This window comes from Tursiops truncatus, chromosome 14 (genome assembly GCF_011762595.2).
Source record: "Tursiops truncatus isolate mTurTru1 chromosome 14, mTurTru1.mat.Y, whole genome shotgun sequence".
Taxonomy (NCBI): Eukaryota; Metazoa; Chordata; class Mammalia; order Artiodactyla; family Delphinidae; genus Tursiops; species Tursiops truncatus.
In genome coordinates, this window is record NC_047047.1 from 15,016,720 (window position 1) to 15,036,868 (window position 20,149).

Genomic DNA, 20,149 nt, shown 5'->3' on the forward strand with positions numbered 1-20,149 from the left:
TTGGTAATTCTTCCCGGTCCTCGCAAGGGTAGGGGGTGAGGAGTATGATCCTCTCTATATGGTAGACGGGGAAATGAAGAAAGGTCGGCACCTTGGCTTTGGAAGGGCCTTGGAAAGTTCTGCATTGCTCTTTGCACCTCGCCTCACTGTTTCCTCACTCCTTTTGACACCGCATCCCCTGGGTTTGACTCTCCCTTTTCTCCTTCTATTCCCTTCCCGCAGGCCCCCGTTTAAACTACTAACAAGTGGAGGCCATCGAACTACATTTCCCACAATACCCCGCGCCGGCCGGCCTCAGTGGGGTTTCCCTTGAGCTGCCGTTGTTATTAATGTTGAATCAAACCCACGTTTCCGGGGAAGAGACGAGCTATTGTCTACTTCTTCGTTAAGATGCCCTTTTTCTCCTCCACCTGCAAGAACCAGTGTTGGGTGGAGACGTCTCTGCGGAGGGACATTCGTTCCGGCGAACGCTCTGGCTACCCACTTCCTCCTCGCGCGCCGGCTCTTGTCTGGTTTCCAGGGGGCCTGGGAGTGTCATTGGTGGATGACCGCAGCCCTAGCTGCTGCCCCTGCTGCTGCGACCATGACTTCTGGCAGCAGCGGCCTCGCCGCCGGCCGCCTCCTGTCCCGCGCTTTCCTCCGTGAGTCCGGCCGGGGCTCTCTCCTCCAAGCCTCCGCGAGTTCCCGGCCCCCCGGGCCCGGCGTCCTACTCTAGGACGCGGCTGGGCCCTCCGGGGCCGGACCTCGGCGGGGGTCCCAAGTCGGGGACCCTCTGGGATGGAGGGAGCTTTGCTGGATATGGGGGGCGGGGGCCTGGCTTAGGCAGCTGGCGGGCAGGGACCTTGAGTGGCTGAACCAGGATTCGGGTCTGGAGTCCTGCAGATCCGGGGGCACACCTTTGATCCCACGGTGATGAGTGGCGGCGGGATGGGGGCGGAGGCTCTTTTGGGGCGTGAGAGGTGAGGTGGTCCAGGATGAACTAAGCTGGGAGGGTGAGTGGGTTGAGAGGTAGGGGGAGGATATCAGTAGGAAATTGGAGGATGAGGCTGAGCCTTGAACAGGACTGTCGTACACTTTTAATTGTCTTTTCCGTAGACTGTAGGGTGATTCTCCAGAAGGGTGCACAGCCCAGAAAACTCCTAGAAGCTTAGGGTTGGCTGGGACCTTAACCAACTTATTTGTAATATCTCCATCAGGCGGTGTGAATTCTTCAGTTCCTGAAAACTTAACACCCAAGGTTGCTAGTAACGCTGACTGCTGAAAATTCTTGCTGTGTTCAAAGTCTCTGTGTTTGTTAGGTAGGTGGTGTAGGAAAAGACTTTGGAACCAGCCACATCAGGGTTTGAAGTCTGGCTAGTCCAGTACAGTCTATGTAATAACTCTGGGGGATGTTTCTAAATCTATTTCTCAATTTCTGTTTCACGTACCTTGAAAACATTACCATATTTTAATGAATCTGAGACACCATCACTTGTAAGATGCACTGCTGTTTGGTCTACCACTAAAAGTGGGAAATGATTGCTAATTAAAATTATGACACACCATTGGTTATCAGTTGCATCCAGATTTAAGAAATGTTTAAAAAAATGAAACAAATGTGCATCCTAGAAATGATGAAGTACAGGATGATCTGGGTTCACCATGCAGAATAAGTGAAACAATTTATATAAAGCACCTGGAATGCGATAGACACTCAACCGAAGTTAGTTCTCTTCTCTCTCCCTTTCTTCTGCTTTGCTTCTAATTCTACTGCTGCTACTGAATATTGGATGAGACTTAGTTCGTTTCTTGAGAAGATTACATTTTAAAAGTGTACAATGATGACTGTACACTCTGTAGCTACACTTAGTTACCAGATCACTTGAGGACAAACCTTAGCAAGTAGGAAGAAGTTGGGTTTATTTGGGAATGTTTTCTGGAGATTTTTATTATATAATTTAATGGATAATTTAGTAGGCAGAAGGAGAAAAGGGATTTGTTATACCCATGTCTTTTTCTTCTGGGGTCTTGCTTGTCTGAATTTCTGAAAAATCCTTTGCTGTCTTAGGAGCAGAGTCTAGAGAAGAAAGAGTGTCTAAAAGATCAGGATCTTGAATCCACCCTTAGCGATACTTAACAGTCCTGTTCTCACATAGCTGGAACTTCTTTATTCTTAGACTCTCAGGATCCTGAGGGCTTAAGAGGTTATCTAGTTTAGCTTCTCTTGCTGGAGTGGCCTTGACTTATCCTAGTCACGTGATTACTCTGTCACTAATGGTTTGAGAGGTCTGAGATCTAAACCAAGGTATCTCTTATATTAGAGAGGTTAGAAACTCTAGGGTTAATGTTTAAAAACCTTTAATCTCCCAAATCTTTTTCCCATGCCACATTTCTAAGCCCATTTCCACTCACACTAGAAAAACCGCAGCCACGACAGTATCACATTGCAAACTTCTTTTAAAGGCGGTCACAAATTATTTAGGCTCTGAGGTTAGTAATAGAACTAGAGTTGCTAGGGAGTGCTGAAGGTCTTGAGTGTTGCAATGTTGATTTGAGTTAGGAAAAAACCCCAAACACTTGTAGATGCCTTCCAGAGACCTGTTGGGGGCAGCTTAGAATATTTATCAATAGAAATTACTGAGCCAAAAAAAAAACAGTTCTTAGGAAAAAAGAGAAAGAACACAGTTGAAGTGGGGAGAGAGAAAAAAAAAGAAAAATAAGAAAGATTTCTTCCATGAGAAAGCTTAAGGATTTTATAAGCACCTTTGAAACTGAAATAGTGAAACTTTTCAAGAAGTACGAGGTGGTGCAAGGTTGCTTTAAACATAAGCCAGTAGTTCCTGTAGGTTGGATCTTTGAGAATAGGGAACAAGAGCTAGTATTTTTTATTTTTATTGAGGTATAATTGATGTAAAACATTATATTAGTTTTAGGTGTACAACCTAATATTTTGATATTTGTATATATTGTAACGTCTCTCTATTGTGATATCTATCACCATACATAATTATACATTTTTACTTCTTGTGATGAGAACTTTTAAGATCTGCTCTCTTTCAGCTACGTTCAAATGTGCAATATAGTATTATTAACTATAGTCTCCATGCTGTACATTACATCCTTATGACTTATTTTATAAGTGGAAGTTTGTACCTTTTGACCCCCTTTAGCCACTTGTCCCCTCCCCCTCAACTTTGGCACCACCAATCTGTTTTCTTTACATGTGAGCTCAGGTTTCTGTTTTTCTTTCTTTCTTTCTTTCCTTTTTTTTTTTTTAGATTCCACATATAAGTGAGATCATACAGTATTTGTCTTTCTCTGCCTGACTTATTTTACTTTGGGTAATGCCCCCAAGGTCCATGTGTGTTGTCACAAATGGCAAGATTTTCTCTTTTTATGGCTGAATAATATTCCATATTGTGTGTCCGTGTGTGCATATTAATAAATATACCACGTTTTCTTTATCCATTCTTCTATCGATGGACACTTAGGTTGTTTCCATATCTTGGCTATGGTAAATAGTGCTGCAATGAACGTGGCTTCTTTTCAAGTTAGGGTTTTCATTTCCTTCAGATAAATACTTGGAAGTGGAATTGCTGGATCATATGACAGTTTTATTTTTAGTATTTTGAGGAACCTCAGTACTGTTTTCCATAGTGACTGCACCAATAACATTCCTACTAAAGGCGCACAGGGGTTTCCTTTCTCCATATCCTCACCAACACTTATTATTTCTTGTCTTTTTGGTAATAGCCATTCTAACAGATGTGAAGTGAAATCTCAGTGTGGTTTTGATTTGTGTTTCCCTGATGATTAGTGATGTTGAGCACCTCTTCATGTACCTGTTGGCCATCTGTATGTATTCTTTGGAAAAATGTCTATTCAAGAGCCAGTATTTTTTTTTTTTTTTTTTTTTGGTGGTACGCGGGCCTCTCACTGTTGTGGCCTCTCCCGTCGCGGAGCACAGGCTCCGGACGCGCAGGCTCAGCGGCCATGGCTCCCGGGCCTAGCCGCTCCGCGGCATGTGGGATCTTCCCGAACCAGGGCACGACCCCGTGTCCCCTGCATCGACAGGCGGACTCTCAACCACTGCGCCACCAGGGAAGCTCAAGAGCCAGTATTTTTGAGCTTCAGAATTATGGTATTTTGATGCCAAAAAGTGAACCTTGCATGCCAATTGGTCCCATACCTTCGTTTGGCAAAAGTGGCAAAAGGTCCCATACCTTTGTTTGGCAAAAATAAGCCCCAAAAGTTTCCTAGGCAATATCAGAATGGGTACTAGAGCTCAGGTCTTCTGACTGCAGTGTCCTTTCTACTAAATACATGCTGGGTGATACTCTGAGCTTTCTCTCTTTTTTTTTTTTGCGGTACACGGGCCTCCCACTGTTGTGGCCTCTCCCGTTGCGGAGCACAGGCTCCAGACGTGCAGGCTCAGCGGCCATGGCTCACGAGCCCAGCCGCTCCACGGCATGTGGGATCCTCCCGGACCGGGGCACGAACCCGTGTCCCCTGCATCGGCAGGCGGACTCTCAACCACTGCGCCACCAGGGAAGCCCTGAGCCTTCTTTTTTTGAAGCTCTGATTTTTCTTTTTCTTTGGCAACCTCACTGGTTCGTTGAGAAGGTTACTACTCTGCTCAAAGGTGTCACCTGCCTTTTCCATGTGTTTGCCAAGTTGTGTAAGACTGTTTTTGGAATCTGGAAGACATTTAGAAGTGTAGCTTGGAAAAGGGGACCCTCAATAGTGATGTTTCTGATACCTAGTGTCTTTTGTCATTGCATCCAAGAACCAAATCTTTATTCCAGAAGTACAAAATGGCCTCGATCTAAATGTATCAATGTAGCCATGAGAAAGTGACTTGATTTTCTGACCTCAAACTTGTTTTTCCATAAAAACTTAATTGAGGATGTTAAAAATAATTTCTCTAAGTATAGGGGAAGAATCTCATTTCACCAAAGGACAGGCATTTTGTTGCCATAGACCCACATTTTTGTACATTATAACATTTCTAAAATTGGGATGTATCTTATAATTGATGGTATCTTACAGTAAATTGGCAGCATTTTTTTCATACTGGTGCTTAATAGTGCTTCTTAAAATCAGTGGTGTTTTAGATTTGATGAAATATGATACTTAGAGCCAATTACACTTCATTTGTAAGTAAATACTGAATGAATATATAATTTCGCATCTGAACGGTGGATTGTTTGGCATTTGGAAGTAAGCGGCTGCTGAGCTACTCTGCTATACTTTAAGGTCCTGTAGGTAGGGACCCCAATAGCCTGCAGATTATATATGCATAATACATATGATTAATAATACATTTGTTAAAATCAGGAATACATGCAGGAATAAATGAGTAACAAGGACATAGTTTGAGAGGGGAGTTGGAGGAGTATTTTCATCAGCAGTCTGGGGTTACTGGTTAGGAGCACAGTACTGGTCACACAATGCCATCTGTGGTTTGAGTCCCATCTGGGCAGGTGCTTTTTGGCCGCAGCTTGCATCCACCCTGCAGCCATCTTGTAAATGATGTGGTTGCTCTCTGCAGGGAGAGGACTCTGCATGTGGCTGACCGATACAAATTTCTCTCTCAGATTACTCAGTCCCTTTACTTCACAGCCTTTATTACAGTGGGCACTTTTGTGGTTTTGTGTTTCTTTGTTTAATGTTTAGTTGTCTTACAGGGCAGGAAGCTTCACGTGGTCCTCAGTCCATCTTGTTTACCCCTGAACCCCTTGTGTCTGGCAGACATCCTGGCACAGTGAACATCTCAAAGCAGTTTGGTCTTTTCATTCTGTGTCAGTAATAAATAGCTAATAGTGAAATAGCTAATTATTATTCTGCATGCTCTATATATTATTAACTCATCTAATTCTCATATTGCCTGTGAGGTACATAATATTATTATCCCCATTTTTACAGTGAGGATGCACCTTTAAAAATGCTTTAGATGGTAAAAATTTACTAATATACGTGTACCTACTATATGTTATATGTAGACATGGATTAGTATATTTATACATAAACATGTATAGGATATGCATGAGACATAAAACACTTCTGATTGGACTTATGTGATTTTAAAATATGAATTATATATTCTCTCTTTTTAGAAATGATTGACTTTTGTGCTTAGGTAGGATGTGAACCCAGTTTAGGGAGTGTACCAGACCCTTTGTTACCCAATTGACAGGTGTCATCTCATATCAACATCACAGCCGCCTCGTGAGCAGCTGTTATTCCACTTACAGAAGGGAAGACTAAGGCCAAGGGAGATCACAAGACCTGCCCCGTAAACTCGAGCCCAGGCCTGTCTGGTTCCTGGGCTATGCTTTCAGCTGCTTGGGATGCAGTCCCAAGGTTAGGCTAGCTTATTCCTAAGAACCTGAAGAGAAAGCGACTCCACCCACATTCTCTGGAGATGACCCAAGGCCTTCAGCACTGGGAAATTCTGCCTGGTGGCCGACTTCAGGCCTCTCTGCTGCCCTAATATTTAATTAACAATACTCATTTTCTTAATATTAGTGAAGTCAGAGATCACATCATATGTCGATCTACCATTTATCTGTCACCAATTATGTTTCTTGTTTATGGCCTTTGTCCATTTTTCTGTTCGGCTTTGGTCCCCTCCATCCTGTTGGCCCCTGGTGTTGCTCAGGTTGCTAAGGTTGTCCTCCTTGCCTGTTAGGTGTTATGAAACCACTCTCCTGGTCTGTCACTGCCTTTACCTCTGACTATGCTGTGTTTTGCTTTAGGTTCTTTTCTTCTGTAGTGAAATAGTCCATTCGTATTACATTACTGCTTCCTGGATTTCATTTGTTAAAAAAAAAAAGCTTAGCATGGAATTTGTACTACATTGATACAGCTTTGAGGATTGCTAGTAGCATTTAGGGCTGGACTCTTTGTATGAATTTTTGGGAAACCAAGAATCTCTGCATGTACAAAAATAGACGTAGGTTTTTTTCCCCTTTCCTGGTAATGGGAGTTCAAGATGGACATTTTTCCAGTTCACACAGAAAGAGATGGAACTTCTGATATTTATATGTGTTTCTTCTCATAGATCCTATCTCTTTTCCTGAAATTCAGTCAAACATTTCCTGTGCACGTACTCCGTAAGGCACTGTACCGTATGCCATGGGAGGCACCAAGGTGTACAAGACATGGTCCTTACACTCATGGAATTTATAGTTAGAAGTTCTGAAAGTATTTAAATGAGACTTAAAATAATCTTGAAAGAAAACTTAGCCTGAAATAATTTTACTTAGAAATAACGCAGTAAAGAATGTAACAGAATGTGTGCGCTCTCCAGTGGGCAGGTGTGGTGCTTATGATTAGATGCCGCATGAAAGTGGTCACAGTTTCCATTCTTCTTAATCTCAGATCCTCTACAAACCCCCCATTATATTCACAAGTCATGAATGTGATGTGAAGATTTAAAGATTCCTCACTGTGCAATGTTTTATTCAAATGTGAACTTACATGAATTAACGCAAGAGAAATTCTCAGGAGATTGAGTACATTGACTCTGATTGAAAGGTGAGAAATATTTATAAGATGGTTTGGCCACTAACGTATGTCCTGTGTTCAAGGTTTTTTTTAGGAAATAGCTTACTGTAGTTACGTGGTGGTTTTGTCATAGAGATCAGGTTTGTGTTTAAAACCAAAATATGATTGGGCTTCTTTAAGCAGTGGACGGACAATTGAAGATTTGTACTTAAACCTCTTTACATTCTTCAGCAGAGGTAGAATAGGCTTTTTGTTTTTTTTGTTTTTTTAAATTAAGGCATTTGATTGATAATTTGGATGGAGAAGAAATCAAACAGGGAAAGAAAGTGACCAGTCTGACAGATTTAATATTTATAGCAGCTGGTAGTTTGCTAGATTAGAGAGTGGTGGGATTGTGGGAGGGAAGGTGAAGCGGTGCAGAGGTGGAGATGAGGAGAGGCTGCTTTCGCTGGGGAGCCTCCAACCTGTGATTCTGGGCTTGGATTGTCTGTGGTGGGGAAGAATAAGGAAAATGACATAAGTGACTTAAAATTTGGTGAGTTTTACTTGGAGTATAAACATATTTTGCATTATTTCTGTCTGAATGGAAACAAATGGCAAAAGGGAAAGAATTTCCTTGATTCTCTGACGTCACCAGTGACGTCACCAGGCTTATCATTGATTTGATAACAGTATTACCTTAAATAGGGCCACCAGTTGTTACCTGTGTCATGGTGGCATGCAGTGGCAGGTGTCTGGGGTCCTCCTCACAGCCATGGCAACTGGGAGAGTGTGCATGGTGTAAAGGGCCAGAGATCGGGCAGGTTCGTCTTCCGGTGTCTGGAATTAAAAAGACATTTATGGTGATTATGGAGCACCGTGGCTTGCTGGGTGCCTCAGGTTTTTCTCTGGGTTTCGTAAGTGCTTGATTCTAGCATCCTCTCATTTCAGTACCAGTGTTACCTTGTCCGGCGTTGTACAGGTTTCTTGTTGGGACAGAATGTGGTCAGGAATTTCATTTCCTTATCTTTGAACATGTATTTTGGGGTTGGCTCAAAGGTGATGATAGTCTCTTAGTTCTAGCTTACCTGAAGCCTAGGTATGGGCTCATACCGTAGATGGGAAGAGCACACGCACACACATATGCATGATAAATCTCCCAAGATCCATTTCACTAGATGCTGTAGAACGGCAGGGTCATTGCACCAGTTGACAAAGGGCCACAAGGGTGTGGCCCTTTGTCAACTTGGGCCACAAGGCTGTCTGGTAGGTGAGCTGCTCTTCATCGTACTTGGTGGATGTAGTTTTTGTGAGCACCAGAATTCTGGTGCTGTGAAGTCTTGAGCTCCATAGAGTTGATCCAGGAGGTCTGGAGTAGGGGAAGGAATAGGAGAAGGTAGTGATAGGAGTTGTTTGGGTATTGAGACCATGCTTTATGAATGTAGACAGACCTGTGCTTTCTCAGGGTGACAGGGCCACTTCTGCCCCATGGAAGGAGACTTGAACTGTCTGATGTCTCCTTTGTTAAGGTAGAGTGTAAGAGTACTTGTGGAGGACTAAACTTTACCTTCAAAAAGCAAGTATTTCCTTTTATCAAGTATGGGCTCCAGATGTCCTGATCTTATTTGCTCTTGTAATCATATCTTGTACCTTTCCTGTCTGGAAACTCCTGATAGATGGGCTATTTACTGAATATTCCAGGAGTGGGAGAGACTGTTGGGCAAGTCCTGCCAAGAATAGCAGAGGGGAGTAAAGCTCTTCCATAGGTATCGTGGTTCTGTGTCTCCAGCTGGGAGAACTGGGAGCCAAGGGCAAGCCCTGGCTAGGGTGGGCTCTCAGGCCACAGTTCCTGTCGTAGTGTTCACTGGCCCAGGTTAAGGTGCTTAGCTGCGTACACTGGGCCAGGACTGGACCCTCAGTGCCGCCTCAGGGTCCCTTGTTCAGCAGAGTCTAGGCCAAGAATGCATCTGATCTGTGTGCACACAGAATACTCCTCTCCTGGTTGGTCAGGGCAGATTCCGGGCCTGTCTCTTCCTTAGAGGTACAGGGGACTACAGAATTCAAAGTTGTTGGAAGCTGAGGTCAGTACGTGAGTTGAAGATGAATCAAGGGATGTTCAAAGGGCCAGAAGCAGATCAGTTACGGAATCTGAGATCTGAGGATTTAGGAGGGTATGAGCAGTGATTCAGGAGAAACAGCATTGAGTGGACCCTGGACAAGTTTATGATGAGATGTCCTTTTCTGGGCCTATTAGCTTTCATGGGCTACCTTAGTGATAGATGCTGGCATTTTGAAAGGGCCAGGAGTGGACCACAGAGACAGCAGGTTAGGGTTCTAATGGGGGTTTAGAAGGCAGCCCACGTAAATCATCTGTGCTCTTTCTACTGATTTTTGAAATATGGGGAGCTGGCTTTAGGAGCTACTTAAGATTTCTCAGTTTCTACTGAGGTAGTTTGCTGACAGTAACTTAGATATTTTTTACACGTTTCTCCCTCATCTACTTTTCCTATTTATTTTATTTTCCCTACTTCCTTTATATGTGAGGTCTTGAGACTTACATCAGAAGAGACCAAATTAAGTAATTTTGGATTATACTTTAGATAAGTTTTATTCTATGACTTAACATTTAATGTTAATATTATTACTGGAGAATGAGTTGCAAAGTAGTTCTTAGTAATTGTGACAAAGTTTGCCTCTTAGCTCGTCTTTTGCTTATTGATGTTGGGCTTAAAAATGTTGGGTCAAATGGGGAAAGCATGTGGCTGTTTAGTAAACATTATTAGTAAGAGTGATACCTAGTTTTTAGTTCCTGGATTTAATTTGAGCTGTTTATGTGAGCCCCTGGTTTCTTGCTGAGGAATAAAAATTATAAACGTAACCTCTTCTTTCTCAGTTCAGAAAAAGCAACAAAATTGTGGTTCTCAGTAAAGAGGGGATTCTGGAGAATAGAACAGTGTCTTTTCTTGTTTGTTTCTTTAATTAGTTTTTGTATTTAATACATCTTATTTAAAAAGTGACATTTAAAGTTGCCATTATCACAAGATAGCTCCTGAATTAGAGGATTTTTTTTTTTTTGTCACCAGGTTAAATTCATAGTCCAAAAGTTTGGAAAAATTATAATGTGTCATATTTTCTTTACTTTTCAGTGCAACAGAATGGAATTCGGCATTGCTCCTATACAACTTCCAGGAAGCATCTCTATGTGGATAAAGATACGAAGGTTATTTGCCAGGGTTTCACTGGTAAGCAGGTATGTGTTTCAAGGCTTTTTAAAAGATGTATATTAGAGATACAAAAACATTGAATTATTTTCTATTGTTTTAAAGTCACAAAAGTTATAATACAGTTTGTAGCACAAGAGTATACAGTACAGCAGTGGAGTTGTATCTCAGGAGGGGGTTAGGTTGCTATAGTCAGCCTCTAAGATGAAAATTGTATTTAATGTTACCTTGAAAATCCCCCCCTAGGAGTACAGTATTATGTTGGAAACCCACATATTTTCTTTCAGCAAGTATAACACAACAGGTTTTTCTCCAGCATTGGAACAGATCACTGTTTCTCTAATTAAGCTCTAGGTAAGGCAGATGGCTTGCGTTTAGGCCTTGTACAAAAAAAATTCTCAGCTAAGCACAGATCAGTGTGGGGAAATGCTCAAACCCAGAGAGGCTCATGGGAACTGTGATGGGAAGAGGAAGTAGTACATTGATTTTTCCCGTCTTGTACTCTCTGGGCAAATGGTCTTCAGGGGAATAGCGGGCAAAATAGCCTGAAGTATTTCATTTATATTCATTCTCTGTCCCTATCCTCTGCCTACATCATAGAACTTATGTAAGTTTAAATATAACTGTGACGTGATTCCACAAAAAAATGCAACGTAAGAATCTCCTTTCCTTCCTTCCTACCATTCTACTGCTCTGGAATTCCTTCTGATAACAAGCTGACATGTATCCTTCCAGGTATTTTTCTTGCTCATACAAACATATGTACACTTATATAATGGGCATTCTACAGAGTTTGTTCTACAGAACACTCTCTCTTTCATTCTCTCTGTGTGTGTGTGTGTGTGTATATATATATATATATATATACACACACACACACACACACACACACACACATATCTAAACAAATTATACAGTATATAATATATATCATATATATATGTCTGTTAAATTGATTCCTGCAAGTAAAAATGGGTGTCAAAGGTTCTGTGTATTTAAAATTTTAACAGCTATTGCCAAGTTGCCCTTTAAAACATTTGTACACATTTATGGTTTCACCATAGTAGATGCACAGATTTTTTTGTTTTAAACGAGGGAATACTACCAAATCAATTGCAAGATAGCCATCAGCCTTAACCCAAAGTATCCCTTCCTTTATTATTAAAGGAGATATGGCAAAATAAAAGCAATTAATGATTTTTGTGTAATTTAAAAGTTAATGATTTTTCTATGATTAAAAGAATTATCACGTCCATTCTGCAGGGTTTTGGTGATCTAGAGCAAGAGTTGGCAAGCGTATTCTGTAAAGACAAGATTGTAAGCATTTTAGGCTTAATAGGCCATGCAGTCTCTGTTACAGCTACTTGGTAGTATTGGAACAGCAAAAGCAGCCATAGGTAATATGTCAGTGAATGGGTATGCCAGTAAAACTTAATTCACGAAACCAGTGGCAAGTCAAGTCCTTCAGGCCATATTTTACTAACCCCTGATCTAGAGGATGATACCTAAATATCCAGAATTCTATAACTTTTGTTTCTAAAGTACTTAGGAATTGCTTTAAAATTTTGTAGTTCTTTTTTTAAAAGTGAATTAGATTAGAAGGTTGTTCATGTGAAATGTCCTTTTGCTTTCTGACTTTTTTTTGAAATAATTGGGCACAAAAATGTGAATTGCAGTGGACCTTCCTTCTTTTTCTCCCATTCCTCTACTGTCTTAAAAAAAAAATCCACTGTCAATGAAAAAAGAAACACCCCAAACTTAGAAATTTTGTTCATAGGTAAAATTGGTTTACTTATTCTGATAGCCGTATGTTTTATGAATATCATTTCCACATATATACATTCTAAAGAAAGTTGATGCTCATCTAAGATATGAAGTACATTTTATCATTCCTCTGCCAATTAAAATCATATTTAGTCCCTTTTTGGGTAGATGTAAATTTTATTAGCATATAATCAAATGTTTGATTAACCCAAATTCTCCACCTAAGTTTATTATGTATGATTTTGTTTTTCTGTTTACTAAGCTTTATACAATCCTGCAACATTTTAACCTCTGACCTTTTTTTTTAAGAACCATTGTCCATGCTATAAGCACTATTTGGAACTGTCTTTGATTCATAAATTAGATGATGATTTGCCTACATATTGAAATCCAGGGTTGGTTTCCGTGTCTCTGGGTTACCGGCAAATACACTGTTTCTCATTCACTTTTTTTTTTAGAGTAATTGGGAGCCTTAAGATTTGTTGGTTTTAAGTTTCTGTTTATAGACGTAACGATGAGGTCTGAAATTTAGAGTTTATCTCTGTAGAGAATCTGCGTTTTGTCTCATTAGTTCTTTTTTTTTTCAGTGTACACATTGTTCCACATATGAGTGAGGAATATTTGTATTTCAGAGCAAATCCCCAAAATGCAGATTTCCAGTGGGTGGTATTTCTTGAACTGGCTGTTATGAGCTGCTAAAAGCTATTACTATTCTTAACTCTGCACTGGATGGTGATAATGGGAAAATTACGGGAAAGAAGCTTGTTAACGGGAAATGTTATCCCTGTTTAGCACTACATTAGGACTAAAAATTTGTCCATTGGAATTTATGTAACAGTGTGGTAGTCTAGGGTAGTGCTTCTCTAACTATCAGGAATGAAAGACCAGTTTGGGTGTGTCTTTGTTTTATCACTAATCTAATGCAGATGAATATTTTTTACAAAATACTGTAAAAGTCATAGCAATATTATATTGCTATAAAAGTCTGCAAACATTCTCACTTATTTTTGTTTTCTTTATTAGATTTTTCTTTATTATTTTTGTCATTCTTTTTTTGTTTTGTGTTTATCTCACTGTAGACTGTTAGCATATACAGATGACACTTTGAATGGCATTTCTCTAAAGAGAGAGCACTGGTCTGAGGTCCTTTCCAAAACTCCATCACTGACTTAAGATAAGTCAGTTAACATGCTCGGGACTAAGTTTCCTGTTTTGAAAAAGGAAGACGTTGAATTAAGAAATAGAACTTGAGTAGTGAGTCATCATTTTCTGGTCCCTGTAGAATGACCGCATAGATCCACTCAGTTTTCAACAACTACTTATTGAGTGCCTACTGTATGGAATGTGTTGCTGTAGGTGCCATCTCTCAGTGAACAAAGTAGATAGAAATCATTGCCTTCATGGAGTGGCGGGGGAGAGAAACAAAATCAATGAGTAGATTATGTGGTACGTTAGAAAGTATAAGTGCCGTGGAAAAACTAAACCAGAGAAAGGAGGTGTCTGTATGTGTGTGGGGTTGTGGTGGCAGTTGGGGTGGGTGCTCAGGGGAAGCCTGACCTCTGAGTCAAGTTCTAAAGGAGCTTTGGGGGTGAGTCAAGTGGATGTCTAGGGGAAGGGTGTTCCAGCCAGAGGGGACAGTGAGGCCAGGCAGGACTGGAGTAGAATGAGTGATGGGAGAACAGTGGGTGAAGCGAGGTCGGGCAGTTGAGGGGTTCTGATGTGAGGAGGCAGCTTGAATACTGACTTGGTGGCCAGTGTGATGCTTTTGCTTTGGCTTTTGCTGTGAATGAGACGGAAAACTATTGCAGAGTTTGATCAGAGAAGTGACATGTAACAGGATCAGTCTGGCTGCCGTGTTGAGAATAGGTTGAAAGGGAGCAAGGGCAGTACTGTCAAGAGTTGATGGTGACTTAGACCAAGACGGTAGCAGTAGAAGGGGTGAGATGTTGTCAGTTACGTTCTGAGGGCAGGGCAATAAGATTGACTAATGTATCCTGATTTGAGATATAAGAGGAAGAGAGAAATCAAGAATGACTTCAGTAGTTTTGGTCTGAACATCTGTTAGGAGTGGAGTTCTCATTAATTGAGATGGGGTAAACCATGGTGGGGAGTGATCAGGAACTCGGTTTTGGGCACATTAAGTTTGGGATGCCTACTGGTTCTCCAAGTGGAGATGTCAGGTAGGCAGTTGGCAGTGTGAGCATGGAGTTCAAGGCAAAGGTCTCGGCTAGGTATCTGGGAGGTGTGTGTGTCTGTGTGTTTGGGAGAGGTCACCATATGGGTGATACTTATTGCCATGATAAGGGGTGAACTCACCAAGGGCACACATTTAAATGAAAAAGAGAAGTCTAGGAAGGGGAAGAAAGAGAAGAGGAAAAACAGGGAGGCGGAGTGCCAGAAGCTTAGTGAAAAAGAATCTTTCAGTCCCTGGAGGTGTTTTTGGTCATCACAGCTGAGTGGGGTAGGGAGGAGGGCATTGTACTGGCATCTACTGAGTAGAGGTAAACATTGTACAAATCACAGGACAGCCTCTCATAACAGGGAATCAGTGTGTCCAGAGTGTCAGTAGTGCCGAGGTGGAGGTGGGAGAGTAAATGGATAGGGACATCCAGGATGCTGGCTGGGCAGCGTTAAAGGCTCACTTAAGGTTTGGGATCATTAATTTAAAGTGAGACCAGTTAGCATGGTTTTATTTTATTTTTCCTCCAGCTACTGTTCAGTGGCACATGTGCAGTCTCAGAGTAGGTGGAGAATTGGATTTAACCAAGATTGTGATTTTGCCAGATGTGTAAATTGAAGTGAGAGAGAGCCAAGGTGGTGTGTGACTGTAGTGACTGGCCATGGATTTTACACTGAGTAGAAGAGGGATGTGAGGACACCAGGAGTCGAGGAACAGTGAAAAAGAGGTGTTCTTTTCAGGTTAAACACCAGGGGGTTTTTGATCATCAGCCAAATTTGAAAACAGGGAAAAGAGACCCCACCCCCCTTAAAAAAAAACAGTGATTTTGGCCCCGCAGAGGCCCGCTTTGCTTCAAGGGTGAAAGCTGTGTTCAATAAGGTGATGAGAATGCTTGGATATGTGTCACAGCTGTTTGCTGGGAAATACTTAACCTATTTGTTTTTCTTTTCCAAGTTGCTGAAGATTGCCTTTAGGCTCCCCAGCCTGCCTTTTCTCATTAGTCTTTCGCTTTTTCTCCTCAGGGCACCTTTCATAGCCAGCAGGCATTGGAATACGGCACCAAATTAGTTGGAGGAACCACTCCAGGGAAAGGAGGCAAGACGCATCTGGGCTTACCGGTCTTCAGTACTGTGAAGGAGGTAACTAATGGCACCTGAGTTTGGCAAGAAAAGAAAAGCAGGGGAAGAGCTAGTACGCCTTGGTTCAAGATCTTAATTGTGCCCCTTTGGGGAGAGTCAGTTGCTTTTTAAAATTCTAGTAACCTAGAGGAATTTGAATTGCGGTAAAAACCAGTGTGTTCACTTTAGTCAGGTAGGCTCAGGATGTTTTCTCCGCAGCCTGGGTCATTTTTATTTATTTATTTTTTTTGCGGTACGCGGGCCTCTCACTGCTGTGGCCTCTCCCGCTGCGGAGCACAGGCTCCGGATGCGCAGGCTCAGCGGCCATGGCTCACGGGCCCAGCCGCTCCGCGGCATGTGGGATCCTCCCAGACCAGGGCACGAACCCGTGTCCCCTGCACCGGCAGGCGGACTCTCAACCACTGAGCCACCAGGGAAGCCCCCCGGGTCATTTTTGTCTGTAGGTATATATCGGCTCTTTAGGGAAGAAGTGCTGTGGCTTGGCTTCTGTTTGGCTTATTTTCCTTCCTTCCCATTTCTTCTTCTGGGGTGTTAGAAGTGCACATGTCAGCATCCACCCCCTACCCTAACACTTCGAGTGGGTGCTTTGCCAAGGCACTGTGCCAGGTGCTTCATATTCATGGCCTCATTCAGGCCGAACCACAAGCCCGAGGTAGGTGCTGTTATCATCCCCATTTTAAAGACAAGGATGCTCTTACAAAGAACTTTCTGAGTGAGTAGGATGGATGCCTTTCATGCAGTATTATTTGCCAGCACAGACCCTGTTGTCCAGCTGCTGACAGGAACAGACAGGTTGAGGGTCCTGCACATAGTGTCATGACCGATAAGTGGCAGACTTAGCCTGGCTCAGAGTAAGTAAGTAGTGTATGGTGTTCCTGTGTGGAGAAACCTGACTGTAGAGTCTGATGGACAAATCACAGAGTTCTAGTCTCTTCCCCAATTTGCTGATTTCTTAATACTTTTTAAATTGATTTTAAACTAAACTTGAATTCTTCGCTACAAAGCTAATTGCTTATTGTAAAATTTCAGATGATATAAAAGTATGTAAAGTTTTATATAGTGTTTTCCATTTCTCAGGTTTTGCTTTTATAGAGAGCTAATTTAAGCTCAATGTGTATTCTTTCATTCTCTTTCCACACCTAAATGAATATGTACAATACTAGTAGTATTATAAAAGAAACCATAGTACAAATTCTTGGCTGTTTAATTTAAAAAATCAAGGAAATAAACTTAGTACTTGGGACTGATGTATTGATGTTAAAAAATGTACCCTCCTCTTTATAAACATACTTCTAAGGCATGTTTTAAAGAATTGCACTTTTTACAGTACACATTTATAGATGTACTCTCTTTTTGGAATACTAACTTCTTTTTTTTTTTTTGCGGTACGCGGGCCTCTCACTGTTGTGGCCTCTCCCGTTGCGGAGCACAGGCTCCAGACGCACAGGCTCAGCGGCCATGGCTCACGGGCCCAGCCGCTCCGTGGCATGTGGGATCTTCCCGGACCGGGGCACGAACCCGTGTCCCCTGCATCGGCAGGTGGACTCTCAACCACTGCGCCACCAGGGAAGCCCCTAACTTCTAATTGAAGTTAATTTGTATTCTTAATCCTAAAATGTAGAAAAAAACAAATATTCAAATTTGGAATTTTCACTTTACTTTAAACTTGAAAATAGGGTGTACTGTATACGTGTATGTGTGTTTTGAGTGTATTGTATTTTAAAGAGTAAAAAAAATCATATATTCTGTAGAATAATCATTTAGTTTTTTTTTTTTTGATTTGCATTTTTAGAAAAAAATCTCTAGGCAGATTTCTTTTGTCATGAGCTGTTTTTGCTTTCCTTTGAAAACAGTTTTCATTGCTAAGCAATTCATTTATTATTAATTTTGATACAAATAGATATGACATTTGGAATATAATGTAAGTTCTTTGACAGATACTGTCTCTCACCCATTCTGCTCTTTCAAAGAGCTTTCTGAGTGAGTAGGACGGACACCTTTCATACAGTATTATTTGCCAGCACAGACCCTGTTGTCACAGTCCAGCTGCTGAAAGTGTTTGTAGCCTTAAGGGGTAGGCACCCATGGGATATATTGATATTTTCCATAAAATACCTACACTTGGTTCCAACCTAGCTCTTTTCCTTTGGTTCCCACTTCTCTGTTATCATCTTGAACATAGTTTTTAAAAACATTGTTTTGAATTATTTTTAACCCCTGGCAAGTCAGCATCCTTTGACTTGTTCTTCTCTCGCTGTCAAGATACCTCTTTTTATTCGGGGTGCCATAGAGAAAGCCCCTAAGTTGCTGGGAACGTGGGGAGTCATTTGGGGATGATTCTCAAAGACACTGTCTTTTACTTCTGTCCCTTCTGGTTGTACCTGTGTGTTCCGTAACTTGGTTTTTGCATCCATTATGAATCCCATGGCACAGCCTTCTAAAAAGTTTTGATTTACATCTTGGTTAAGTTACATTTTAACATTTATAGGGAGGCAGCCTGCTGTAGCTGAAAGGAACTGACGCTTTGGAATCAGATATACTTTTGCCTTGTTGAATCTTGCCTGTACCACTTCCTAGCTATGTGACCTTGTGCAAGTTATTTAATATTTCTTGGCCTCAGCATCTTGATTCATAGCTGGGGATGCTAAGCATGCAGGGTTGTGGTGAAGCCTTATCCGAGGCCTGTATAGAGTCTCTCTCAGGGCCTCTCACGGAATAGATGCTGCCACTCTTGGAGAGCCAGAGATCACTGACAGTCTCTGTCTTCAAGGAGCTTCCTTTCAGGAGAAGAGACGTGGCCACACGTGGAGGTGGGTAGAAGGCTACATGTGTATTGATACATGTAGAGAGTATGTAGAAACCACTGAGAGAGAACCGTGGTCAAATTGTTGGTCTTTCAGTGCTTTGCATCGTGAGGGGTGATGTAGAGTAGACTAACCTTATTTGACCCATTCTTATTCCGTGGCCATTTATGCGTGTGTATTTTAGTTTATTTCTAATCAGCATGCATTTAGAGTAAAAATTGACAGCTAGGAAAAAAACCACTTCATTTTGCTGCCTCTTTTTTTTTTTTTTTAACATCTTTATTGGACTATAATTGCTTTACAATGGTATGTTAGTTTCAGCTTCACAACAAAATGAATCAGTTATATATATACATATATTCCCATATCTCTTCCCGCTTGCGTCTCCCTCCCTCCCACCCTCCCTATCCCACCCCTCCAGGCGGTCACAAAGCACCGAGCTGATCTCCCTGTGCTATGCGGCTGCTTCCCACTAGCTATCTACCTTACGTTTGGTAGTGTATATATGTCCATGCCTCTTTATCGCTTTGTCACCGTTTACACTTCCCCCTCCCCATAGCCTCAAGTCCATTCTCTAGTAAGTCTGTGTCTTTATTCCTGTTTCACCCCTAGGTTTTTCATGACATTTTTTTTTTTTAAATTCCATATATATGTGTTAGCATACGGTATTTGTCTCTCTCTTTCTGACTTACTTCACTCTGTATGACAGACTCTAGGTCTATCCACCTCATTACAAATAGCTCAATTTCGTCTCTTTTTATGGCTGAGTAATATTCCATTGTATATATGTGCCACATCTTCTTTATCCATTCATCCGATGATGGACACTTAGGTTGTTTCCATCTCTGGGCTATTGTAAATAGAGCTGCAATGAACATTTTGGTACATGACTCTTTTTGAATTATGGTTTTCTCAGGGTATATGCCCAGTAGTGGGATTGCTGGGTCATATGGTAGTTCTATTTGTAGCTTTTTAAGGAACCTCCATACTGTTCTCCGCAGTGGCTGTATCAATTTACATTCCCACCAACAGTGTAAGAGGGTTCCCTTTTCTCCACACCCTCTCCAGCATTTATTGTTTCTAGATTTTTTGATGATAGCCATTCTGACTGGTGTGAGATGATATCTCATTGTAGTTTTGATTTGCATTTCTCTCATGATTAGTGATGTTGAGCATTCTTTCATGTGTTTGTTGGCACTCTGTATATCTTCTTTGGAGAAATGTCTATTTAGGTGTTCTGCCCATTTTTGGATTGGGTGGTTTGTTTTTTTGTTATTAAGCTGCATGAGCTGCTTATAAATTTTGGAGATCAATCCTTTGTCAGTTGCTTCATTTGCAAATATTTTCTCCCATTCTGAGGGTTGTCTTTTGGTCTTCTTTATGGTTTCCTTTGCTGCGCAAAAGCTTTTAAGTTTCATTAGGTCCCATTTGTTTACTCTTGTTTTTATTTCCATTACTCTAGGAGGTGGGTCAGAAAGAATCTTGCTGTGATTTATGTCATAGAGTGTTCTGCCTATGTTTTCCTCTAAGAGTTTGATAGTTTCTGGCCTTACATTTAGGTCTTTAATCCATTTT

The 20,149-nt window shown here is 41.4% G+C and overlaps 1 protein-coding gene across 1 annotated transcript in view; it reads left to right on the forward strand.

Annotated features, from left to right (window-relative positions):
• The first annotated feature begins 483 nt into the window (after positions 1–483).
• Positions 484–20,149, forward strand: part of SUCLG1 (succinate-CoA ligase GDP/ADP-forming subunit alpha) — a 42,551-nt gene continuing 22,885 nt past the window's right edge. The window contains exons 1-3 of the mRNA XM_019942162.3: positions 484–641; positions 10,614–10,717; positions 15,654–15,770. Coding sequence (XP_019797721.2) covers positions 545–641; positions 10,614–10,717; positions 15,654–15,770 — 318 coding nt within the window. The 5' untranslated portion in view covers positions 484–544. The remainder of the gene's footprint in view (positions 642–10,613; positions 10,718–15,653; positions 15,771–20,149) is intronic.